General features: G+C 45.2%; 1 protein-coding gene across 1 annotated transcript in view; it reads right to left on the reverse strand.

Moving 5' to 3' along the window:
- Positions 1-27,251, reverse strand: part of vat1l (vesicle amine transport 1-like) — a 50,564-nt gene extending 23,313 nt beyond the window's left edge. The window contains exons 1-7 of the mRNA XM_084337516.1: positions 27,022-27,251; positions 25,469-25,598; positions 23,791-24,006; positions 21,308-21,450; positions 17,090-17,193; positions 15,125-15,180; positions 14,774-14,968 (exon numbers count right to left, since the gene is read on the reverse strand). Coding sequence (XP_084193642.1) covers positions 14,774-14,968; positions 15,125-15,180; positions 17,090-17,193; positions 21,308-21,450; positions 23,791-24,006; positions 25,469-25,598; positions 27,022-27,236 — 1,059 coding nt within the window. The 5' untranslated portion in view covers positions 27,237-27,251. The remainder of the gene's footprint in view (positions 1-14,773; positions 14,969-15,124; positions 15,181-17,089; positions 17,194-21,307; positions 21,451-23,790; positions 24,007-25,468; positions 25,599-27,021) is intronic.
- Positions 27,252-27,449: the final 198 nt, after the last annotated feature.

Below are 27,449 nucleotides of genomic sequence, written 5' to 3' on the forward strand. Positions count from 1 at the left end.
TGGTCTAACTTATGTTGTTGAAGGAGGCTTCGTATGTTTAAATGGATTAGGCCAAGCCCTTTCCTATCCTTGAAGGCAGATGGGCTGTTCAGACTAACTGTGGCAGAGACTGTATCATTAGGTACAGAGGTTATGGGAACAGAAACCTGAGACAAGGGGTGTACATATCTCTCATTTTTAAGATCCACCAGGTTACTCCTGACCACACCCCTCTCTTCTACATAACTGCGCCTACCACGCGACAAACCATCACATACAACAGAGATATTTTTAGGAGTAGGTCCATCAATAGGGCTTTGATCCGCCTGATCCCTGGGAGTGGCTTTAAAAACATGGACACAAGGAACTATGAGATGGATCGGACTCACCCCATTTCAGGCCACATCCACTGTTCTATGTTTTCGGACCAGTTCCCTACTCCCACTCACTGCGGATCTCAGAGCCATGTCCATACCCATGGAGAGCAGCCGGGCTCCATTCCAGTTGGGATGAAGGCCATCCCTAGCAAAGAGCTCCGGACGTCTCCAGAAAACATAGAAATTATCTATATAGGGAATCATCATTAGGCAACAGTAACCCTTCAGCCAGATATGAAGTTCACGGATCCTGCTGTACTTGCCATCCCCATACCTAGGGGAGGAAAAGGGACCAGAGATAATGCAGGATTTATTAGATGACTGGACTGTGGAGATCAGGGCCCTAAAGTCCTCCCTCAATAACTCAGACTGTTGATACCTAATGTCATTAGACCCGGAGTGGATGATGATGGATGATGCCTGAGGATGGTCCTTAATGAGTGAAGGGAGTGCTGCCTTGATGTCCGAGACCCTGGCTCCTGGGAGGCAGTAGGTTCTGGCCCTCGGGACAGCCACATGACGCACCATTGAAGTCCCAATGACAAGCACAGAGGGAGGGGGGGGGGGAGGGAGCGGTGCAGGGCTCACCATGCCTTGTGGGTCTCTGTAGAGGTTTACTATTCCGAGTGGGAGGGGGGCGCGGCTGGCGAGGGGGATCCTTCAGAGAGTGAGGCAGGGGACCCATCCACGCCTCCTGCGTGTCGGCTACAGGCGTGGTACCGGGAGCAGCAGTGAAGGACATTCCTGCATGACCAGTCTGCTGCAACACCTGCTCCCACGCCCCGGGAGAGGAGGTCGGTTTCGGTCTGGGGGTGAAGACCGGGAAACCAGGGTGCCTAGAAATGCTAGGAGTAGCTGGCAGATCCTCCCCCCGCTCCTGTGGTGGGGGGCCCAGACAGCTCCTAGCCATAGGAGTGGGTGAGCCTGACCCCGGACGTTGCCTCTTGGCCCCTGGTGTCCGGTGGTCAAGCTCCACACTCTCCAGGATGTTGAATCTGTTGGAGAGTGAGAGAGACTCATGGGGTGGAGGGCTAAGACGAGAGTCCCAGGTTCGCCTCTTATGCCTCGACCGCACTTTAGACCAGGCCTGGGGAGGGGGGTGAGTAGGAGTGGAGCTGTAGAGCTTGGGCTTGGCTCCCTGCTTCCTGTATAGGCTCTCCCTAGAAGATCCAGCCGAACGGGGGGCGCGCGGGGGGGGGTGCTTCTCTCAGGTCAGCCGACAGGATGGTCTCCCGATGTCTCTGCTCATCCAGATTGGTTTAGTAGTGGTGTGGTGGAGTGGTTTAGTAGTGGTGTGGTGGATTGGTTTAGTAGTGGTGTGGTGGATTGGTTTAGTAGTGGTGTGGTGGATTGGTTTAGTAGTGGTGTGGTGGAGTGGTTTAGTAGTGGTGTGGTGGAGTGGTTTAGTAGTGGTGTGGTGGATTGGTTTAGTAGTGGTGTGGTGGAGTGGTTTAGTAGTGGTGTGGTGGAGTGGTTTAGTAGTGGTGTGGTGGATTGGTTTAGTAGTGGTGTGGTGGAGTGGTTTAGTAGTGGTGTGGTGGAGTGGTTTAGTAGTGGTGTGGTGGAGTGGTTTAGTAGTGGTGTGGTGGAGTGGTTTAGTAGTGGTGTGGTGGAGTGGTTTAGTAGTGGTGTGGTGGAGTGGTTTAGTAGTGGTGTGGTGGAGTGGTTTAGTAGTGGTGTGGTGGAGTGGTTGTACCTTAACCTGGTAGCAGCCTAGCCCCTTAACTTTTCTGCAACAGACATGCACTAACAAGCTGGGATGCTTTAGCGTGTGCATCAAACACGACTAAATGTAAACGTAAATATCATATATCCGGGTCCGGCTTAATTAGGCTTGCCTAGTGTTGTTTAACTGTGCCCCCCCCCCCCCTCCCCCCATTTTGTGTGAATTAAACAAACACATAAAAACTAATGGAGTTACTTGATATCTACCTTACTGTTTTGGTATAAGGAAAGGTATCGGGATTCATGGGAAAAAAGTGACATTCATTTTCAATTCCACGCATCACTACTGGCCTGAATCTAATGAATCACCCGTGAGAAAAGCTTACTGAGGGTGACATGTACTGCTTTCTCATTACAGGCCACACAGAGACAAAACTGAATGTACCTCTTTGTCTGGATGCCATTGTTTCAGCATTCATGTGTTTAAAGAAATGATGCTAAAATAGGTCAGTCACGGTTTACCACTCTGCTTCCATCTAGGAATGATGATGAGAAAAGAGAGGTAATGACCCTCCGGTATTGTGGGCGCGCTGGCAGCGTGCAGGTACTGTGTTGTGGTGGAGGCACTGATCTCAGACCAGTCTCCTTTGCTACACCCTAATTGACCCATCTTTCACCTATAAATCCAAGTTAGATAAACAAGTGAGTCCTCTCACAGGGCGACGCAGCGACTTCCCTTTGTACCCTCTCCAACTTTTCATTCCAGACCAGAAACGGTTTGCCGAGCTCGGCGTCTGCATTTCCCTTCCCACGCACACAATCAACAGGAGAGCTGCCCGCGCCCCAGAGAGGTTCTTTGGGGCCATTGGTTCCGGTGAATGATGCCTACGAAGCCTGTGAAGCTGGTTCAGGCACTCGAGTCGACTCGATGCGTCCCCATGTGGTGATGCGTCAGCCGGCCTATGGCATCAGTCTGCACACGCTAATTCATCTAACAGGCGGTCTTATTTCAACTGCAAGCTCCATGTCTCCATTCTCTGCAGCCCACCCTGCTGCTTCATGCTACTGCCTCCACCCTGCTGCTTCATGCTACTGCCTCCACCCTGCTGCTTCATGCTGCTGCTTCATGCTACTGCCTCCACCCTGCTGCTTCATGCTGCTGCTTCATGCTGCTGCTTCATGCTACTGCCTCCACCCTGCTGCCTCCACCCTGCTGCTTCATGCTGCTGCTTCATGCTGCTGCTTCATGCTACTGCCTCCACCCTGCTGCCTCCACCCTGCTGCTCCATGCTACTGCCTCCACCCTGCTGCCTCCACCCTGCTGCTTCATGCTACTGCCTCCACCCTGCTGCTTCATGCTGCTGCCTCCACCCTGCTGCCTCCACCCTGCTGCTTCATGCTGCTGCTTCATGCTGCTGCTTCATGCTGCTGCTCCATGCTGCTGCCTCCACCCTGCTGCTCCATGCTGCTGCTCCACCCTGCTGCTTCATGCTGCTGCTTCATGCTGCTGCTCCATGCTGCTGCCTCCACCCTGCTGCTTCATGCTGCTGCCTCCACCCTGCTGCCTCCACCCTGCTGCTTCATGCTGCTGCCTCCACCCTGCTGCTCCATGCTGCTGCCTCCACCCTGCTGCCTCCACCCTGCTGCTTCATGCTGCTGCCTCCACCCTGCTGCTCCATGCTGCTGCCTCCACCCTGCTGCCTCCACCCTGCTGCTTCATGCTGCTGCCTCCACCCTGCTGCTTCATGCTGCTGCCTCCACCCTGCTGCTTCATGCTGCTGCCTCCACCCTGCTGCTTCATGCTGCTGCCTCCACCCTGCTGCTTCATGCTGCTGCTTCATGCTGCTGCCTCCACCCTGCTGCCTCCACCCTGCTGCTTCATGCTGCTGCTTCATGCTACTGCCTCCACCCTGCTGCCTCCACCCTGCTGCTTCATGCTGCTGCCTCCACCCTGCTGCTTCATGCTGCTGCTTCATGCTGCTGCTTCATGCTGCTGCCTCCACCCTGCTGCCTCCACCCTGCTGCTTCATGCTGCTGCTTCATGCTGCTGCTTCATGCTACTGCCTCCACCCTGCTGCTTCATGCTGCTGCCTCCACCCTGCTGCTTCATGCTGCTGCTTCATGCTGCTGCCTCCACCCTGCTGCCTCCACCCTGCTGCTTCATGCTGCTGCCTCCACCCTGCTGCTTCATGCTGCTGCCTCCACCCTGCTGCCTCCACCCTGCTGCTTCATGCTGCTGCCTCCACCCTGCTGCTTCATGCTACTGCCTCCACCCTGCTGCTTCATGCTGCTGCCTCCACCCTGCTGCTTCATGCTGCTGCCTCCACCCTGCTGCCTCCACCCTGCTGCTTCATGCTGCTGCCTCCACCCTGCTGCTTCATGCTACTGCCTCCACCCTGCTGCTTCATGCTGCTGCCTCCACCCTGCTGCTTCATGCTGCTGCTTCATGCTGCTGCCTCCACCCTGCTGCCTCCACCCTGCAGCTTCATGCTGCTGCCTCCACCCTGCAGCTTCATGCTGCTGCCTCCACCCTGCTGCTTCATGCTGCTGCCTCCACCCTGCTGCTTCATGCTGCTGCTTCATGCTGCTGCTTCATGCTGCTGCCTCCACCCTGCTGCCTCCACCCTGCTGCTTCATGCTGCTGCCTCCACCCTGCTGCTTCATGCTGCTGCTTCATGCTGCTGCCTCCACCCTGCTGCTTCATGCTGCTGCCTCCACCCTGCTGCTTCATGCTGCTGCCTCCACCCTGCTGCTTCATGCTGCTGCCTCAACCCTGCTGCCTCAACCCTGCTGCTTCATGCTGCTGCCTCCACCCTGCTGCTTCATGCTGCTGCCTCCACCCTGCTGCTTCATGCTGCTGCCTCCACCCTGCTGCTTCATGCTGCTGCCTCCACCCTGCTGCTTCATGCTGCTGCCTCCACCCTGCTGCTTCATGCTGCTGCCTCCACCCTGCTGCCTCCACCCTGCTGCTCCACCCTGCTGCTTCATGCTGCTGCCTCCACCCTGCTGCTTCATGCTGCTGCCTCCACCCTGCTGCCTCCACCCTGCTGCTCCACCCTGCTGCTTCATGCTGCTGCCTCCACCCTGCTGCCTCCACCCTGCTGCTTCATGCTGCTGCTTCATGCTGCTGCTTCATGCTGCTGCCTCCACCCTGCTGCTCCATGCTGCTGCTTCATGCTGCTGCCTCCACCCTGCTGCTTCATGCTAAGCCTTGACGCCAAAAATATGAATGCTCGATACAATTTGTATTTCAATACATTTACATTTTACATTTAGTAATTTAGCTGACACTTTTATCCAAAGCGACTTACAAGTTCTGTACGACAAGTCATCAGGAAGGGCACAACTCTATCAGCTGAGTAACAATGTTCATCAAAGTGTTGAGTGCTACAGTGTAGGTTAGTTTATTAGGACAAGTGCATGACAGTAAGGTTAGTTAGGGTTAGATTTTAAATTTCTATTTATTTTTAATTTTTAATTTCAGATAATGGTTGAAGAAGTGCATCTTTAGTCGACGGCGAAAGATTGGACGGGTTTCGGCTGTCCTAACTGGGGTGGGTAGTTCATTCCACCATTGTGGGGCAAGGACTGAGAAAGGCAGGTTCTCCTTGATGACCCTCCCGGAGCTCGGATAGGAGTAGGTCTGAGACGGCCAGAAGATGCAGATGCCAGAATACGTGAGTTGTCCGACTGAAATTCCCTGAATATTCCAGTGAATGCCCCAAATATTCTGAGAAACCTCCCCACAGCTGATGAGTTGCTTGTGTAATTCTAATTATGTGCAAATAATATAATGATATAAATGATGTTACCACTGGAATCCCTGACCCCAAAAACCCAAATAAACTGGTATTGCTAGATGGTCTATATGTCAGTTCATATAAAGTGGTATTGCTAGATGTTCTATATGTCAGATCATATAAAGTGGTATTGCTAGATGGTCTATAACAGGGGTCGGCAATTAGGTCTGGCCACGGGCCAAATTTTCCCCAAGCCATTGAATGGCGGGCCAGGACCAAAAACAATGGCTAATTTAATATAATGATAGTGAAAAATGCAGCACCGCGGCGGGTGCATACACATAATAATAATAATAACTTTATTTGTATAGCACTTTTCATACAGAGGTTGCAGTTCAAAGTGCTTCACAACAGTAAAAAATACAGGCATAAGCGAGCATGATGCACTTGCAAATGGGGGACCCTGATGTAAACAAGACAAACATCTTTCTCTGGTCTGCATCCCCTTAACACTTTCAGTGCCCAGCAGGGGGCGCACGATTTAGTGCTTGAATGCCCAGCATCCACTTCAATGTTAGTGTTAATATCGCCTAATCTATGTTTTAAATTATGGCTATGTGTCTAATCTGCCCGTCGCTTATCAATGACTCATTTTCCAGTCAACATTGTCGAAGCGGAATTTTTTTTTATTGGTTCATTTCCGTTTTATAGCATCTTGAAAAGCCCTCGTTTAAGGAAAATAAAAATATTCCATACTAAACGGAATATTCTAGAATACACAAAAAACTCTCATTTTTCAGCCTATTTATGAATCGTTTTCAAATAAACGCTAGATTATCGATAGTATATGTGTACGTATGCACGCTATATAGGCGATCTGATATCTGCTCCGATATATTTCCTGATCGCTCGCACAGCCAAACACGCATGTCTGATGATGGCGCGACCCCGGTCAGTCGCCTCTGGTTTAGCTCCGCGACGATTGTGCACACTTTTTATGATTTGTGTTTATTATGTTATTATGTATCTATTATGTTTGTTTTTTCTACTTTTTTTATTAAAACATCACTGGCGGGGACGTCATACGACCGCCAGACACTTATGGACCTGGTCAAGGATCACATTTGTGCCTCCCTCCCCAGTGATATGGACCCTATGCAATTTGCATACAGGCCAAACAGGTCCACTGACGACGCGGTCTCCCAGGTACTGCACAGCACCCTCTCTCACCTTGACCGACAGAAGGGGGGCTATGTGAGACTGTTGTTTATTGACTATAGCTCAGCGTTCAACACCATAGTCCCCACCAGACTGGAGGACAAGCTGATTGAGCTGCAGGGTCTGAGCTCCGCCCTGAGCGCCTGGATACTGGACTTTGAGCGAAAGGCCCCAGGCGGTCAGGGTGGGGGGTCAGACCTCCAACACCATCACCCTGAGCATCGGGTCCCCCCAGGGCTGTGTTCTGAGCCCCCTGCTGTACTCACTATACACACATGATTGTGTGGCCAAGTTCAGCTCCAACTCCATAGTGAAGTTTGCAGACGACACAGTGGTGGTGGGGCTGATCTCGAACAACGACGAGAAGGCCTACCGGGAGGAGGTTGAGGTACTGGAACGCTGGTGCCAGGACAACAGCCTGCTCCTGAACATTGGTAAAACCAAGGAGCTGATCGTGGATTATAGGAGAGGACAGCAGGAGACACACACACCACTGAGGATAAACAGGGCTACCGTGGACAGGGTGAGCAGCTTTAAGTACCTGGGGGTCCACATCTCAGTCGTAAAAAAGGCGAAGCAGCGCCTCTACCACCTGAGACAGTTAAGGAAGTTCAGAGTATCAGCACGGCACAGGACAAGAAGGCCCTACAGAGAGTGGTGCGCTCAGCCGAGCGTACCACGGGTATTGCACTACCACCCCTGCAGGTTCTATACAACAAGAGGTGCAAATCCAGAGCCTGCAGAATAATGAAAGACCCACACCACCCCAACAACAGCCTGTTCATGCTGCTAAGGTCAGGCAGACGCCTGCGAACCCCAGCTACTAGGACAGAGAGGCTTCGGCTCAGCTTCTTCCCCCAGGCCATCAGAGCCTTGAACACTGAACTCTCCACACTCAAGCACACATGAGCACACACACTGTACACGCTCACACATTAGCAGCCACTTTAACATGAGCAAGCACACACTCATGCTGCACACGCCCACACTTATGGCCACTAAGGAAAGGTCACTTTAAAAATAGTATAGTATAACCTGAGATTGTATAAAATAGCAATGTACAGAAAGACCCAGTGCCTCATCCGTAGCTAACAGTGTATGCACTACCACAGGACCTGTAAATAACTTCTGTACAAATTCCAATTCCTGATCGGCATTCCAAAAATCGATCCTTTTATTGATCCAACGCTAGATACTGTAAAGACATATTACACGCCGTTTTGAGGCTCCACACTGACTGGGATCATCTCCGGTTACATGCGTGAGAAGTAAAATGTGGATTCCGGAGTTTTTTTTTCTCATCCATTTTCATTGAGTCCATTCCAAAAGGGTGCATTACCATCTGGGAGACGATAGGGGGCGCTTTTTTCACATCTGAGCTCCTGATGAGGCTGGTTTCCCAACGGTAGACTCGGTTGATGATCGCTAATAAAAAGAATGTCACACGAATTGTCGTGCTGGGCATTCAGGGGGCGGGCTGTTAACACGTGTTATGTCGTGGCTGGCATTCAAAGTGTTAACAATTGTGTGCATTGAGCCGTACTGTATTGTACCCATTCTGCAATCTGTTAATAACGTTTTCATTCATTCATGAACAGCAGATCAGCTGTTGCAGATCACCGCGGCGAGTGATCAACAGCAGATCAGAATGCATGAAAACACGACTCACCATAACTGCCCTGGGCTTGTTTCTGTGCTCCAAAATCCCTGCTAATGTTTGAAACATGTCAAATATCCACTCGCCGCCCTCCAATTCCAGATTGCCGTTGCATGCAGCTACTTTATCTGCCAACTTGAACACAGTTGTCATCATTGCCTCGTTTGCTATCTTGTCGCCACATATTATGCAGAGAGGACCTCGGCACGCAAGAATCACCGACCTGTTGCGATAAACCCGTATTTTAAGTATGACTCCTGTTTATTAAAAGAAGCGTTATGTGTCTTGGAGGTCGTAGGCTCCTCTTCTGGCTCCTCAGTTGGTATTTCCCTGTTGCAAAGAAGCTATCCAAAGACGTTTGTTTTGTTTTTGCACAAATTTTTGCTAACGTTAATCGCTCGCATCCCGAACGCGGAAGTGAAAGTGCGTTAGGGAAAATATACACGCGGCCCGGTGGGACCATTCCATTGGTTTAATGTAACCGGCAGAACCATTCGCTTCGCCCGAGAAGGAAAAATGAAACCAGAGACCTGGGGCCATCCCACAGCCCAGGATACAATGTTAGAAATGGTGCTCGATACCGCCGTCTAGCGTGATGCGGCCGGTATTGCATCTAGGCATTCTTAATGCGATTCCCAATGTTAACGCTGAGTCAGTGGGCCTGTAATGAATAGAAATATCGAATAAAAGAAATAACGATCAAATAACGTATATATATTTGGTTGGCGTTCAACGGTTGTCTGAAACAGTAACTTTTCAGGTAGCCTTCTAACTTTAACCAGTGTACAAAGGACCCTATTTTGAAAATATATCTTATCAAATTATATCAACGGACATAATCCATGATTGCTCAAAAAGCAGATGCTACAATTAGAAGAACTGAAGCCATTGGCTGCATCGAAGAAGCTTGAGACATTCTTTCTCCTGTTTTGAAAGAGTTTGGTTAGGGTCATGGACATGGCAGAGGTCAGTTTGGTTGGGGTCATGGCAGAGATCAGTTTGGATGGGGTCATGGGGTCATGGTAGAGATCAGTTTGGTTGGGGTCATGGACATGGCAGAGGTCAGTTTGGTTGGGGTCATGGCAGAGATCAGTTTGGATGGGGTCATGGGGTCATGGTAGAGATCAGTTTGGTTGGGGTCATGGGGTCATGGTAGAGATCAGTTTGGTTGGGGTCATGGCAGAGATCAGTTTGGTTGGGGTCATGGGGTCATGGTAGAGATTAGTTTGGTTGGGGTCATGGTAGAGATCAGTTTGGTTGGGGTCATGGCAGAGATCAGTTTGGTTGGGGTCATGGGGGTCATGGCAGAGATCAGTTTGGTTGGGGTTGTGGGGTCATGGTAGAGATCAGTTTGGTTGGGGTTGTGGGGTCGTGGTAGAGATCAGTTTGGTTGGGGTCATGGGGGTCATGGCAGAGATCAGTTTGGTTGGGGTCATGGGGGTCGTGGCAGAGATCAGTTTGGTTGGGGTCATGGGGGTCATGGTAGAGATCAGTTTGGTTGGGGTCATGGGGGTCATGGCAGAGATCAGTTTGGTTGGGGTTGTGGGGTCGTGGTAGAGATCAGCCGTCTCTGTCAAGGGAAATTGGGTCCCACTGATCCCACCTGAGGCAGTAAGAATAACAAAACCAGCAAAGCATGGGTCCCTCTGACACACCGGTCCTTCAGATTCACTACACCTGGAGACGGCACTGTGAACTCATCTCTTTCTCCCCTCAGGGTCTAATAACAGAATGGGATCCAGGATCCAAAACAAATGTAGTCGCTGAGGCTTCAGTGAGAGGCCTGGTGGATATTGCAAATACAAAAAGAAATCGCTCAAGATTCTCTTTCAAAGCTCCAAATTGAATTGCATCTATGACATGTAGAAGCTTAGATATATACCAACTACTGCTACTAGAAATATATAGACTTTCTGGTAACCAGCTGCCAGCAGGCTACAGTAAGTTTCACTGGGATTTTTTTACAGTGCAAAGAATAGGCAGCCATTTATGCTGCAATAGACACATCAGTAGTTGAAGTGAAAGCAAGAATGTAATAGTTTCTTGTTCATAATGTACTTTAAATCCAAACGCAAAAGCTTAATTGATTACCTGTACGTTGAGGAACCCCCCCCCCCCCCCCCCCCCCCCAGAAAAGAGCACTTTTCCCACCTGGAAATACCATTAGAAAAGCCAATAAATATAGATTTGCTTTGCGGACTAAATTCTTCATAGATAAGATGGTGACAGTAGAGTGTGTTGAAATGGAGAGGGGAGTGACTGATGTACGGGCCCAGTGGAGTTTGTGTTGGTGTGTAGTATAAAACATAGCCAAGACTAGCCAGCCGTCCGGCCATCTGCGGAACACGGCAGTGAAAAACAACAGACGACAATGCATACAAGATGTTTACATACCACCTTCTCTAAGATCCCTCCTGGCCCCCTCACTGTCAGCCTGTTCTGACCATGCTGATTCAAAGGACCATACCAGTCTTTTTGATGTGTGGGTAATCGATTATTACTAAGTACGTCCACCAAAAGCGTTTTTGCCACTGAAACAGAAATCTCGTTCTGAAATCCCACAACAAGATGTGAGTTGTTCCAGAAAGACACTGGAAGCTGTGGAGCATGAGAGCGGAAGGAGGATTCTATAGATAGTACGCTAACATTACCGTGAAAGGTTTGCTGCATTGGGATACAGCATGATCTAAAGCCCATTTTGGACATGCACTCAGAACAATGTGCTGAGAATTGGATGCAGGCATTGTCTGGAGTTGCAAACAAATTTACATCGTCTTTTTTGTCATTTTCTGCCAATTCACCACTGCCATAGACTTCCACTGTATCTGAAAATGTGTCTTAAATAAATTATATTTCTAATCCGTCAGCTGTTCTATATTTCCCACATAATTGTCTATATCCCATACCCTCTAAGTTTCCTGCTAGCTTGTCAGTAAAGTGGTTGAAAATGCAGTTGTTTGTTGATATGTGGTGGCCGGACAAGATTTTTGTAATAATTTCTGTATCAAATATGAAAGATATTAATAATAATAATCATGATAATCATACAGATATTTTATATCATTTTAAAGCCCTAGTTGTTATCTTCAAAATGGTACTATATATATATATATTAGAGCTGGGCCGTTAACGGCATTAATGTGCTGCGTTAACGCAATACTAGTATCGCGCGATAATATAATTGACGCAGTTAATCTATAAAAAAAAAAAAAATAAAAAATCTTTTATTTTTTTATATATATATATATATATATATATATTTTTACCTTTTATTTACCCAGGGTAGGTTCACTGAGCACAGATGCTCTTTTTCAGGAACGCCCTGCTTCACATTCACACAGTTCCATTCACACCTGGGAGCTGCCCAGTACAACCACAGTTGACACCATTGGCCACTGAGCAACTCCACTGGAGCAGTTGATTTGCATTGGCAGGGTTTGGCCCTGTCTGGCACCCAACGGGAAAAATATTATAGGCACTATAAGTAGACACCGCTACATAAAACAAGCTGGTCTGCCTGAGTGACTGGTGGAAGAAGGAGAAATAGAGAAATAGAGATTGGACTATGTCACATAGTTCAAGTTTGAAATGCTTCTTTCTGTTTTGCTCCTGAGAGTGTGCTAGATACTGTACTGTACTGGTAATATTATTTATTTGTGTTAACTTCTGAATAAAAAACGTATTAAACACAAGTACATCTTATTGAACATTATTTTGATATTTCATTACCAATTATCATAGCAAAACAGCTTTTTCAAACAGTCTGTAATGCATTTTGGAAACGGGAGATGGGCTCATGGTGTAATGGGCCACCTGGCCTGAGAAACATAAGGAGGAAAGAAAAAGTAAGGACTTACTTCTGGTCATTATTTGGGTAGAACACACATATTTTGAATGCCTTCGGCAGATTTTTAAATTTTTTTTAGCCATTTTAATCTAGATTAATCTAGATTAAATCCAGGATTGCAGATAGATTAATCTAGATTAAAAAAAATTATCTATGCCCACCTCTAATTATATATATATATATATATATATATATATATATATAGCATTCATTTTCATAATGGAATGTTGATGCCTAGGGCTAAAGATAATGTGCGATTTTGGCCACTGGTAGCGCTCATGAGCCGAAACACACCTCGGGCCATGTTCAGTAGCGCAGAAGAAGAAGAAGCTTCACACACGAATCCACACAAGGAAAACAGTGAAATATTTGTCTCAAAATTCTGTACGTAACTCCAAGCTGATCAAGCGTGTCCTTAGAATTCCGTACGTAAATCTAAGCAGATCAAGCGTGTTTTTATGAAACACAAATTGAGAGGTGTGTGTGTGTGGATCGTTTTTACGATTGTGGATTCTACTTTTGCGTTTGTATATTTTTGATAGAAATCTACCCACATATCGTCAAGCTGGGTCCCCGCGTCTACCTCATCACACCAAAGGATGGTGCCTTGCTCTCCATCTCCAAACAAGGAGGAAGGGTGTACCTTAAGGTGGTGCCAATCGTTATTACTAATGGGAGCAAGTCACTGCACACTTATGCGATCCTAGATGATGGAGCTGAAGACACGATAATACTGCCAGCTGCCGCTCGACACCTGGACCTTAAAGTCCCTCGCACTGCGGACGATTCGCCAGGACATGGCTCGCCTCACTGGCAAGTCGGTAGATTTCCATGTGGCCTCCCCGACTCATCCTTCTGAACAGCACCTGGTGAAGGGTGCCTTCACAGCGGGTCGACTAGCCCTGTCGGAGCAGAGTTACCCTGTGACTGCACTTCAGAAGCGCTATCGCCACTTACGGGGGCTCCAGCTGCAGGACTTGGTAAAGTGCATCCACTACTGCTAATTGGTGCAGATTGCACCCACCTGATCACACCCAGAGAACCCATCAGATTCGGCCCCAAAGGTGGACCCACATCAGTTCACACAGCGCTCGGCTGGGCACTCCAAGGCCCAGATGGTCTCATGTCTCTCATGCTACTTTACATCTCTCAAGCCTGCACCGGGGGACCTCAATCAACACGTCGAACATCTCCGGCAGCTTGATGTGCTTCCATTCTCTACAGTGCTCGCATTTCACTCGCATTTGCCCATTAAAATAGATTTGTGCGAACCGGACAAATCATTTAGGAGCACGGTGTGCGAGTAATGGTTTTGGGTAGTGGGCGTGTCAAAGCGCAATTGTCATTTCATAATATACACAGAGCAGTGCGGACCTTCAATTTTAGAAGCTACAGAGGTATGACATCTAACTATTCAGCCCTGCGTTTGACAGCTCTGTGACAACTTATCTCACGAGTCACGCTGTTTTTATGTGTAAGGAAAACTCTGCGAGCAATGGTCTAAACGCACCTCGTCGCGGTAAAAACATCTCTCGCCGCTGTTTCTATGTGTAAGGAAAAGTCCGCGAGCAATGGTCTAAACACACCTTGTCGTGGTAAAAACCTCTCTCTCTCTCTCCACTGTTTCTATGTGTGTAAGGAAAAGTCTGCGAGCAATAGTCTAAACGCACCTCGTCTCACATGTGCTCCTTGGGAAAAAGGTTAGCGTAGAGCCCTAAGGTCTGCTTTGTGTTGCGTTTGGTTCATGCCGCTAATTGAGCTAATGCTAGCCAGCTAGTTATGCTATATGGCATATTTCCATTGGCATGTTAGCACTAGCGTTGGCTCAGTTGGCCGCATGGACCAAGCATGGCACAGGGTAGCGACTAGTCGTGGTCATGCATTTGGGTCACCTAGCGGCCTAATGCAGGCAGTGTATAGTGCATGATGCATATGACCTTTACCTCTGCTAATTATGTATTCTGCTAATTCCTTGTTTTCTGTTTATGTGTTGCAGAAACCACTCTGAAACACTTAAATCACTCATTTGTTTCATCCAGCCTTACAACCTGGATGAAAACCACTCCGAGATGTCACTCTCATTCAACAACATATCCTAATTAAACTGCAAAGGACTGTTGTCTGTGTCCGCTCTCTGACCGCCGGGGTTGTGCCGTTTTGGATAAAGTCCAGCAAACAACATTACAAAACATTAATTTAATTTAATTTAATTTAATTAATTTAATTTTAATTTTAATTATATGTTCAACACACACACACACACACACACACACAGTCACAAGTGCCTTACCTCCTCCAGGGCCCAGAGGGAGTCAACCACCGGCTTGATCTTCTTCTGGTTGTAGAGCGACATCAGCTTCTCCATCACTGTCCTAACGTGGCCACATCTCCCCTGCTTAAACAGGAGGTTGAGGAGCGAGAACCCCGCGATGACCTTGTTCTCCTCATAGAGCTTAATGGGATTCACCTTCTCCACCTGCCACCACTGAGGAGGGGGGGGGTCAAGCCGAGGACACGGCAGACACGTCATCCACAAACAAATGACTAATTTGCGGTTTATTTGCCGTGAAATGTTTATTGAGTTATAATAGGCTGTTTATTCTTCAAAATGCCGACGACTGAATGCGCATCTCTGACTCACCGATTTTGCAAAGCTGAAGAAACTCTTTGTCTCCCCGGTTACCATGTTTGATGAGCCTGAAAAGACAAAAACAAAAGCATTGTTGTGTGCGCAGACGGTTGGGCAGAAGTGATTGGTGGATAATGGAGCCACGGAGGGTGAAAGGCTGCGTTGGTGGGGGGGGGGGGGGGGGGAGGGGACAGTCGGTACCTTTAGACCTTTAGATCTGCCCCAGCCATGACCTGCCACATCCCCGGTATGAATCACGCTAATGAATTATACTTGTTGTAATGCTATTAATCAATTCAGAGCGGTGCAGTGGTGTAATAGAGCTCAGAGGCTGGCAGGCACATCTGAGCTCACATTTTATATCATCTCACCCTCCTGGAGAAAACATTAACCCATTATAAATCTGATACACCCGGTAGATCAGAGGGGGAATAACAGATTTCAGTGTCAGCTCGCTTTTGTTTACGTTCACATTTCCACCCAAATAGAAGCTACAAGCTGAATATATTTGAGGTAATATATATAGGTTATATATTACCTCATGATATAACCTCTGCAAAGTCCACTTTCGCTGTTTTCTTTGCTCTTACTGTGTTTATATCCCATCCATGTTAAAGTCTAGGTAAAGCATATTTTGAGATTTGTTTCTAAACACATTATACTTGTTGGAAAATTGTTGTTGAAAACTGTGAACTATGTGTGGTAGCCTACTGAATTGTGGAGTTTAACTGTTTTAAACCATTTTTGTGGTCAGGATATTTTGGGCAGGCCTAAAATTATTGGTTTGTGACGCACTGGAGCCACCCTTAGCATAACTAAACCCCTCTCCTAATAGACCGGTTCGCTGTATACGTCAGACTCAGTGTGTGTGCGCATCAAGGGGGCAAAAGGAACGTAATCCTGGTCAGAACGGGGCAGACTACAATGCATTTGCATTTGTTAGCCATGCTAGCGATCTAAACAATCGATCCATGCCAAAGCTAGATATGGAAAAGGTGAAAGACTCACACTCACAGCCGTGCTGATTTGGCTCAATGACATCCAGCCGTTTTCGTTTGAAACTACTTTTAGTCAGGGGAGTGTCATGGTTTCTCCATAGAACCCCGTCATACTTTTTTTAGCGCAGCAGCTCGTGCAGGTAGGGGGCAACTTAGTCACGTGACTCAGTTGGTATTGCTGATTGGCTCGAACACGGTATGTTTGTATACAGCTAACAGGTCTATACTATATAAAAACTAGAGCATATTAGCATGGTTCTCCCGGAGTTGATAGTAGTTCAAAGGTGTAGCATAGCAAAGCTAATGCTAACCGTTTCAAGGTTCTAAAACAATTAGCGCCATACTCTGGCGGTACAGTATATAGTTAAATAAAAAGGGTGGTCTAACCTAGTTTGCTAGTTAATCAAGCTTTCTAACCAAGTAGGGTCCATTTGATAGATTTGGTAGTTTATAGCTAAACGTTTTAGTGATTGAATGGAAAAATAAAATGAGCTGTCAGATGAGTTATTCTTTTATAATTTTACTACGGTTTTATAATACCAAGTTTTTAAACATTCAAATTTGTCTGGGTGGTTAATAACAAATTTTTCTGTGGTGTGACACATTTTCACTTTAGCCCGACTTTAAGATTCACTTTCGGTTTTGGCAAAGTTGGAATGGGTCCAACCTCCTTTGATTGACAGTTAGCTTGTTATATTTCATTCTTGCTTTTTATGTTCCCTGTGCTCGTGGCATGCTTATGTCCTCATGCGTGTGCTGGAAGAGCACATAATATAAAATGTTCAGGGACTCCCTTTCTCCTACTGTGCTCTATAGCGCCGATAGTGGTGAAGAACTCAATTGGACACCTTTAACAAAGAATGATGGTCTAATTAGACCATTCCAATATCAGACCACATTATTGAAATGTAACCTGGGAACCATTACATTAGTTTTGAATAGGCTATCAGCAAAATAATGACACCAGTATGACCCACACCATATAGGATGTAGGTTCCAAGTGGCTTCAGCAAACTCAGGCCTTTTGCAGTGTTCTCCCCACACAGGCAGTCCAACACGATGTCCACTCCCTCTGGGGATATCCTACAAGACAAAGGCTGAATTAAAGGAAAAGTCACCCTAAAGCAGATTTCACAAGAATATACAGTCAGTAGCAAGCAGGCATTGGTTGTAGTCATCATATTCCTGTAATGACAGTTGACAGAAATGACAGTGTCAGGGATATTATGGATTCACCCAGACTGATCATTCGTGTGAATGCAATAACTGAAATAGTTTTTTACTAAAATATTTAATTTAATAAAAAAAATTATAATGGAAATACCATGATATTACCGCCGGTATCAAAATGTACATTACCGCTGTATTATTTGAGTACAGAAGTGGTACCATGGCTATACGTAACTTTTACCATGGCAGTATCATGGTAAATAATTCATACAATGGCCAATACCATGGTGAAACTTTTGTTTTGCATGTTGTGGTGTGGCTTAAAATATTCTTGTTACTGGTCCCTGTGGCTACCTGACTGGCTGCCCAATCTGACAAGGTCCTTTTTACAGTTGGGTCACGTGTAATTTTACGTTAATCATGCTGTACATTCATGCTTCATGGCAATCTGTACCTAGCATCTGTCCTGAATTAGCAATGGCCGCTAACATTAGCTACCATGCTAACGTGATGAATGAATTGGCTATACTTTGCCCATGACATGAAGCTATTATTATTATGTCAGTGTATTAGTTCAGTTCAGATAGTTTATTTGCCACATGGAATCAATACAATCAGAGTTTCTTCATTACACAATCATAAATATCATTCCATGGACAAAAGGAGCAGGAAGAAGAATAAATATTATAGTTACCTGCCCCTTATTCCTAAACTAAACAAGTATTTACTTAATGGTCGGCGTACAACCTAATTTACACAAAATAATAATTTATACCATTATACAAGAAACACACAATCCAAAACAAGAAATTTTTTTATAATAATAACAAGAATAAAGAATAAAGAATAAAATTAATTAGAGCTGGTATAGAGGTTCCCCAGAGTATTATGATATGATTGTTATTGTGCTGTACTGCCAGACACTTCATAATGCATTTGTGTCAATTTCCAGATTTCCATTTTGAAGGCAAAACTTTATTTAAGCTTAATTAAGCTAGCTTGACACAACTAACGGTTTTGATTGATTGAAAACTTTAATTAACAGATTGCAGAATGGGTACAGTACAGTACAACTCAATACACACAATTGTTAAGGGGATGCAGACCAGAGAAAGACTTTCGTCTTGTTTACATCAGCTCATCATGTCAACTAACTAAATACATTGCTCTTGACTTTTTGTTTATAATTTCTTTTTTCTTATGGATTGTTCTGTTTGACGGAGCTAGATACCGTGATTTGTTTGAAGGAATATGGAGAATACATGTTCAAAAATAAACTTTTTCATTCATTCATTCATCAGGGTCCCCCATTTTCAATTCATAAAGACATTTATGACACACAACATACAGGTATTCAGATATATCTAATCTAATCATCTAATCTAATCATGACATTTATGACATACATGACACAGATATACAGTACTGTTAAATTTGTGACATACAAGATATGCAAATATACAGTACAGGAGGGGGTGGGTGGGAGGGTGTTCGGACATTTACAGGGGCCAGTTTCGAATTGCAGCCTCCCGTAGGTGCTCTTTTAGAGCTGTGTTGAAGGTGGGTAGGGCGTTCCACATTGATGTTGCATAATTGTGAAACGTGTTTAGTCCCTTGTTTGTGCCGAATCTGGGTTGCACATGATTTGTGGAATTCCCTCTGGTGTTGTGGCCGTGGTATTCACTGACCTTAGGGAAGTACCTCGACATGTACATGGGTACCTTAGTGGTGTAGTGTATCTTGTAGACCAGGCCCATTGCAAGTTGCTGTACTCTATCGTCTACTCTAAGCCATCCTAGGTTGTCAAAATGGGCTGGTGTGAGGTGTGTTTTAGGAGTAAGGTCAAGCAGTAGTCTGACCAGTTTGTTTTGTGATATTTGTAATTTTGTTTTTAGTGCCTTTGAGGTGCTTTGGTACCATGAGGTGCAAGCATAGTCATAGTACCCTTGAATGAGTGCTCCTGCCAGAGTCTTCAGGGTATTCTTGTTTACCAGGGAGGAGATCCCGTACAAGAATCTTGTTCGTTGGTTGACTTTTTTTTATTACATTGTTTGCCATTTTGTCACAGGAAAGATTTGCCAGGATGGACCCCAGGTAGGTCATTTCATCTTTCCTTGTGACAATATTGTCACCCACTGTAACAGAGAAGTAATTTGTCTTGCCAAGTTTGTTATTTGATCCGAAGAGAATGGACTCCGTTTTACCCAGGTGTAATGATAGTTTGTTATGATCTGCGAGCCAGGTGCAGATTTTGCCGAATTCTGAGCCGAGGGCTTTTTCAACCTGCAACTTGTTCTTGTCAGAGACCAGCAGGGCTGAGTCATCCGTGTACAGGAACAAGTTGCAGTCACAAGCTGACGACATGTCATTTTCATAAATTAGGAACAGTAACGGTCCTAGTATGCTTCCTTGTGGAACACCACAGCTCACAGGGAGGGGGGGATAGTGTACCTTTTACCTCCACCATCTGTTCTCTCCCCTCCAGGTAGGATTGCATCCAGCTCACTGATAAACTATCAAAACCTATTGCATTTAGCTTGTCAATCAAAATGGAGTGATTGACCGTGTCAAATGCCTTTTGTAGGTCCAGCATGACCATGCCGCAGTATTTACCCACATCCACCTCTTGTTTGATGTGGTCGTTCAAATAGAGAAGGCATGCGTCAGTGGAGTGGGATGTTCTGAAGCCAGATTGGTTCAGTACAGATGCATAGATTCAACTGACACTATGGTCGTGAAGCCCCGTACAGTGTGATAAAAGTCTATGATGTTGCTATGCGACCCCGTCAGATAGCCAGTGCCACGGTCCCTGTGTGTTGCCTGTCTGATGCTGCCCGGCTGGCTCGGAACACGGCCAGAGCTCCGACCACGGGACTCAGTAAGTCATTTAATGACTATGCATGGTTTACTCTACTGGCAAGTATTTAATACCACTTCATGTCCGAAAACAAATCCAAACCATCCCTTTAAGATACCAATGTGAAGGACTGAGAGGCACGTAGTGATCCAGGTTTCTAATGCCCTGCTCTCTGCCTGGTGGCCCTGGACACCTGCTTGGCGGTCTTGTGATGCCATGGTCTTGACTATTGTAAAAGGACCCATTTAATTGTACTTTGTTCTTGATCCTGAGAGAAATGTGGGGGCCACAGATGAAAGGCTTAATCTACTACCATTGTGATATGCAGGCAGACAGCATGAAAGTAAGTAGTACTCATAAACAACAGTATTTGAATCTCTGTGTGTAGTATAACTTGAAAAAGGTACCCGTTTCATTGCCAAACATAATATCTTACAGTATATATCTGGTTAAATGACTCCCCAGTCATAGAGGGCCATTATCTGAATAGAGCATGCTGAGGCGGCAGGTTCCTTATTGATTCCACTAATCAATCAAAAGCCTTGAAACATTTTCAGAATAATTTTTTGTGGCAAACCTACAGCTAATTTGTGACATGTAGCAAATTGCATAGTTTGTCTCAAAACGAAAAGAAGAAAAAGCTACCAATCTGGCAGCATTTGCCAGTGGCAAAATAACAGCAGAGGTTCACCAGAGGTTTGCCACAAAACTAAGTAGCAGAAAATGGCATATGAAATTGAAATAAATAAAATTCCTTCAAACTGTCACACACTGTCTCTTGACTGGGTAAAAAAAAGGACCCCGCCCACGCTGGCGGCACATCGCCTGGTGCTCCTTCAGCCTCGAGGCCTCCACCCCTCACAATGATACTGCTGCCTGAGATGAGCTGTGTGTTGCCATGGGGACCGCGGCCACACTAAGTCCAAATAAGGCATCAGGTAACATTTGCATCCTCGCAGCCCCTCAGTGTTCAGTGTTGTCACGTTGCCACTGTCACATTAGTTAACGAGGAGCACCTGCTGATGATAGTGGCAAATAGAATCTAATCCTGAACCCCCCGATCAGAGCGGCGGTGTAATACATCACGACGCCTTTATCCTCAAAGCAAACAATCTTTAATCATGTGAGGAAGCATTTCTATTTCAATACAGACTAGCCTCTCATCCTTACCTTTTTACTTCTTGTACATAATCAGCGTTTCTGTCAAAGAGGTGGGTCACAGAGTCTTTGATGGCTACATGTTTGGAACATGACGCAATCCCAAAGACGGTGACACTGGGCACGGTGGAGCACAGCTGAGCCACAGCTTGACCCTGGAAACAGCAATTACAGCGAGTTGAGAATGATCAACACACAACAGAGCAGCTAATTCTCCATGTTGCGCTATCATATGAACGCCATCCAGGACTAACCCACCCACCACAACAGCTATATTTCATTACGCCGGGAATTACATGTATAAACATCAGATTCCGATATTGTAAAAGGTTCAACGTGGTGGTTCCAAGGACATCCGAGAGCAAAGAGCAACGTCTCCACCACGCAGCCGGGGCTTTCGGCACAAAGAAAATAATTGTGTTGTTGGGTTGTTTTCTCGTCCGAGGCTGCCAATTATCAAGGTCATTAGCCTACAGTCATAGCCATGGCCTCTGCCACCATTGGCCAAGGACTGATACTTGGTTAGTTTGTCACACACACACGTACGCACACGCCAAAAAAAACAATATATTAATGTATTAATGTTTGTTAGAAATATGGAGAATATTCAGAGTACTGACATCACTTGTAAGAAAGGTGTTAGTGTCCATTTCATGCCTAGAAGATGAACATGGATGCTTTTTAACTTTTCAACATTTTGATTTATATAGAAGTTTCTTTTTACTTTTTGTTGGGTTAGCTAGGGGTAATTAACTGTATGCATGGGTTTTCATTGAAGGAAGTCACACAGGTTTAATTTGTTCTGCACTTCTACTGTTGGCAGCAGTTCTGAGTAAATTCTAATGATGCATAATCTCCACATAACTTCAGTATGAAACTTGAATTTGGGTGAAAATCCATTATAGCAAAAACGTTGATTGACCTTTGAATAATTCATTTTCCTGCTTTAATTGAATTCTAACTTTAATTATTTAAGATGGAGGTCCAGATGGTTTCACTAGAGAGAAATGTCCTAAATAGTGAGAAATAATTGTACATAAGCTAATTTTAGCATAATACAATGAGAGAGACCACTGGCCAAATCCTATTGCACAATTTATCTATTGTAGCTATGAAGCAACTGGTTATAATTAGGGTTACTTGAAATAATTACTACGGCTGTTCAATAGCGATTGTTTTGCGACTGTTTTCAATAGAGATTGTTTGTGATTATGCATTAATGCATTTGTGTATTGTTGGTTACACCTCATTCTTTAGTCCAAGTGTTGTGCCCCTTCCAGATACTGTGAATTCTGCTTTCTCTCTCCATATGCTGTATGCGGACATATGCGAGAACTAAATGAAACCCACAGCTTCAGTCAACACCCAAACTCCATAAAACATGATGTTAACACTTTGAGTGCCACTCACGAGATATCTCTGGTTTTTAATAGTGACGTTGAATGCCACTCACGAGATTTCTCTGATTTTTTTTTTTTAGCGATCTGAAAAATTATTGCATCACCCGAGCCTACCCGAGTATAGCCGAGCGGCGCCGGCGATCACTGTGGAAAAAAGCGCCCCCTGTCGTCTCCCAGATGACATAAGTGATTTTGGAATGGACTCAATGAAAATGAATGGGGAAAAAAATCCGGTACTCCACATTTTCCAGTCCACTGGGTTACCACAGTTCATTCTGGAACCTCAGATCCCCGCTGATCATGGAGTTCTACAGTATCGCGTTGGATCCATACACGTATCGATTTTTTCAAATGGTGATCAGGAATTGGAATATACCAGTTGGATACCATCTGATGTCAGGTAAGGACTCTATGTTATCAGTGTTAGGATAATCAGAGTAAGTTTGATGAAGATATAGGCTATTTTGTGAAATGTCTTCTTTCGGTTTCACTGTAAAAGTCCGAGAGGAAATCAACGAGGCGATTATCCGTGCGCGGCCGTAATGTGCTTGCGTGCACGTATAATATTGATCATCTAGCGTTTATTTGAAAACGATTCATAAAAAGGCAGACGAATATCAACGTTGTGGAATATTCCACTAAAAGACGATTTTCATAGAATGCTCCAGAATGAGCTGTTTTTTATATCAAAACGGGGGCTTTTCTAACTGCTCTGAAACGGAAACGACGCGATAAAAAAACAATCTGCCTTCACAGCACTGACTGGAAAATAGTCTTTGATAATGCGATGGGCAGATTAGACACATAGCCATAATTTAAAACATAGATTAGGCGATATTAACGTTAACATTGGCGCCGATGGTGGCATTCAGCCGGTAAAAAGGAAAACCAGGCATGGCGCTAAAAGTGTTAAAGGTCCGATAGCATTTTGACCACACTAATTGACCTATCTCAAGCTCTGCCACACTTATTCTTGATCCTCCAATCACAACCGTCGCTTGTCCGAGGGAAACAGTTATGATTGGAGGATCAAGACAGATCGGCAGGGTTTGAGATAAGTCCATGTTCTCTCTCTCTCTCTCCGTGTGAACTTACCACGCCACCTCCTGCCGAGTGCACCAATACTGACATCCCCTCTCGGAGATTGGCGACCTCAAAAAGCATCATGTAGGCAGCCACAAAGTTCATTGAGAAGGCTGCAGCCTCCGGAAAAGTCATTTCATCTGGCATCTTGTAAACAAAATCCACCGGGGTGCATACCACCTCTGCCCAGGCATTGTAATTCACAAAGACCATAACCCTGTCCCCTATCTGAAAGAAAAAGGTTAGCAATGAAAAATAGCATACTGCAGAACAAAATTAGTACCAGCATGATAAAGGGTAAAACCATTTTGTTTGGGGGGGAAATTTTACAGACTATTATGGATCAATATATACTATGCACAGAATGTCTTCTTCTGTTGTTATTGTTATTAGGCTTGGGCGTATAATTTTTTCACACCGTCATACCTTGATGACATAATACCCCGGTATACGGTATATGACGGTATATGACGGTATATGACGGTATGACCTTCATTTTCATCAGCGGGGGGGGGGGGGGGGGGGGGGCAACCTGTGTTACCAAGTAAACAAATCATTGTTAGCTCTCAGAATGGTAGTCAGGAGCCTGCACCGTTAGCGTTAGCATGTAGCCTAGCCATGGCAGACTATTTGATTCCTTAAGGGCTCGAAATTGCCTGGGTTTTGGTCATATGCTCCTGAAATGCTCCCGCTGTTTGGCTACTTATATGTGCAGTGAAAACTACTCGAATGCTTTATAACCTAGTCAATGATTTAGTTCAGGGTAATCTAAGATTAGCCACAGAGCTAACGCTAGTTAACGTGAGCTAACGCTAGTTAATCAAGCTCACAGAGAGAGATAAACAGCTGACAGTACAGGACGGTACAAATACAATAAAAAAGCGGGTGGGGGCTGTTGTGTAAACCTTGTACTCTTTAGTTCACATATAATAAGAGACGGATTATTTGCTTGCTCCACTAGTGCACAACAACACAAACCAACTCCTGTTACCACAACGCTTTACGGTATTTTCACAGCACTGTTGCAACATTACCGTAAAACGTGAACACCGTTGTGACCCACTCGCTCCACTAGTGAGGACTGGTCTCGCCCTCTGCTGGCGCGTGTGTGCACTACACTCAAAACTCTGTTTCACTGTAATAGAAACTGAAGCGCATCTGTGATTTTGACGGTATTGATTTTCAATACCGTCGGGATTTCTAAATACCCTGGTATACCGTAATACGGCCCAAGCCTAATTGTTATATCCCCGAACGACAGTATCAACAATTTTAGAATTAGTGGATCTCGGATACCTTTAGTTCAAATATTTTCAAATTTGCTGTGCACATACATAAACCCTAGACTAGAGGAACATTACTATTGAATTTGGTGACCCTGTGACCTGTCCTCTAGCGCCACCATCAGGTTGAACGTTCAATTTTCTAATTAGTTATCTCCTGATCTGTTAAGTCATACAGTCATGCAACTGGTATCCAGAACTATGAAGTCTGTCATATTGGAATTTCCGCCATCTTGAATAATTGTAATTATATTTTTTTGCCTAATGCGAGTCGTTCGGGAGATATACCTGCTGTCAGTCACTGACAGCACATAGTTAACCAATGTTGAAAGTTCATAAACGGATCATTGTGGTTGTACAACATCATTACAGTAGGCTACAGAATTGCAACCTGTAACTTCACTAACCTCATATCCCTTTGTGTTTTCCCCCAGTGCCTCAACTATTCCAGAACACTCAAATCCAGGGACAAGAGGGGTTTTTGGAGGACTGTCAATATTCCCCTGCCGTACCATCAGGTCCAAGAAGTTCAAGCCACTGCAACAATAGTTACTTAATTTGTGTGGAAATTGTAACGACTTAAATTTCAAACAGCAATTCATACAGCAGACTGTTAGTTGTTGATTGACAATGAAAATTAAATGTTGATTTGGTATGATACAGGCTGTTCATTTTGCACTTGCCCCATACAATCTAGTATATATTATGTCAGTGAGTAGGCTACATCAAAATGTTTGCTTGTATTCCAACAAGAACAAAAGGAGTGCATTCCCAAGGCCAAATTGAATTGATTGATTGATTGATTGAAAACTTTATTAACAGATTGCAGAATGGGTACAGTACAGTACAGCTCAATACATACAATTGTTAAGGGGATGCAGACCAGAGAAAGACTTTCGTCTTGTTTACATCAGGGTCCCCCATTTTCAATTCATCGTAACATATATGACATACATGACAAACAGATAGACAGAACTGCTACATCTATACATTTATGACATATCAGATTTACAATTACAGTACTGTTTGTGATACAAAAAGAGCCCAGAAAAAAAAAAGTATATACATTTGACGTAGAAACTGTACATTGGATTGGGTAGGTGGGGGGGGACTGTACATTGGAGGTGGTTGGTTGGGTGGGTGGGTAGGAGTGGGGGGGGGGGGGGGTTGGGTAGGAGGGGTGGGTGTACAACTGTACAAACAAAACTGTACATTGGATTATTGACAAGACCATACTTGGTAATTTACTGTACATTGGAGGGGGTTGTGTTCGGACATTTACAGGGGCCAGTTTCGAGTTGCAGTCTCCCTTAGGTGTTTTTTGAGAGTGTTTTTGAAAGTGGGTAGTGATTCACATTCCTTTACAGCTTTGGGTAGGGCGTTCCACATTGATGTGGCATAATTGCGAAACGTGTTTAGTCCCTTGTTTGAGCCGATCTAATACAGATCTACAAAGGCTAGGTTAGGAGAAAGAATGCTAGTTTGCTGAATGTACAGCTTATTGAGTTTGTCTACCATATAGTAAGTTATCCGTTTCTTGATGGTGAGGCAAGTTCATGCTAGATAGCCCGTTAATTATAATATATTAAGCGAACATTATTCTCCTTGGTTTCATTTTACGAGCATGCTCCATAGGACCTGTTGATTCATGGCTGCGATGAAAGTTAGCAATGGCAATTAAAAGGCAAAGGTAGCTATTAAAACCATATAATTTATTGGGGATCTCACAATGCATCGGAATAACCTGATTGATTGAAAACTTTATTAACAGATTGCAGAATGGGTACAATACAGTAGGCCTACATCTCAATACACACAATTGTTAAGGGGATGCAGACCAGAGAAATACTTTCGTCTTGTTTACATCAGGGTCCCAAATGGAAGATTAAGACCAATGGCGGAAAACGTATTAAACACTTGTTGCGTTGCCTACGTGAAACACCGACACCTAATTATTTACCATGCTTTGACGCGGATTTTCACTTCTCCCTCCTGCGGCTCAGGCATCGTCTTCTTGGCAACCCTGAGTTTGTTGAGACCTCCGAACCCGGCCAATATTACCGCTCGCATTTCTCTCCCATCTAATGAAGATACCACGTTTTCGGGTTCCTTTCCTGCATTTTTCTCTATCATATGCACCGTTTCCTCCGTTATCTCGGATCCTTCTTTTGCCATGTCGGCAGGCTCACACAATTGCGTATCCTCACCGCCTGTTACAGGCTTCAGAATAAACTGGTGCGCGTGTATGCGCTCTCACCGGTGGCGCGGCTGACGCACGGTCTGGTCTGTCTGCAATCGCACAGACAGGAACAGTGCGTCGCTGAATACTTCACACAAAGGTATCATAGTAGTTTGATGGTATTTTTTCAATGTTGCACAGTTGCCATG

The sequence above is a fragment of the Notolepis coatsorum genome (genome assembly GCF_963971535.1).
Source record: "Notolepis coatsorum genome assembly, chromosome: 20".
Classification (NCBI taxonomy): domain Eukaryota; kingdom Metazoa; phylum Chordata; class Actinopteri; order Aulopiformes; family Paralepididae; genus Notolepis; species Notolepis coatsorum.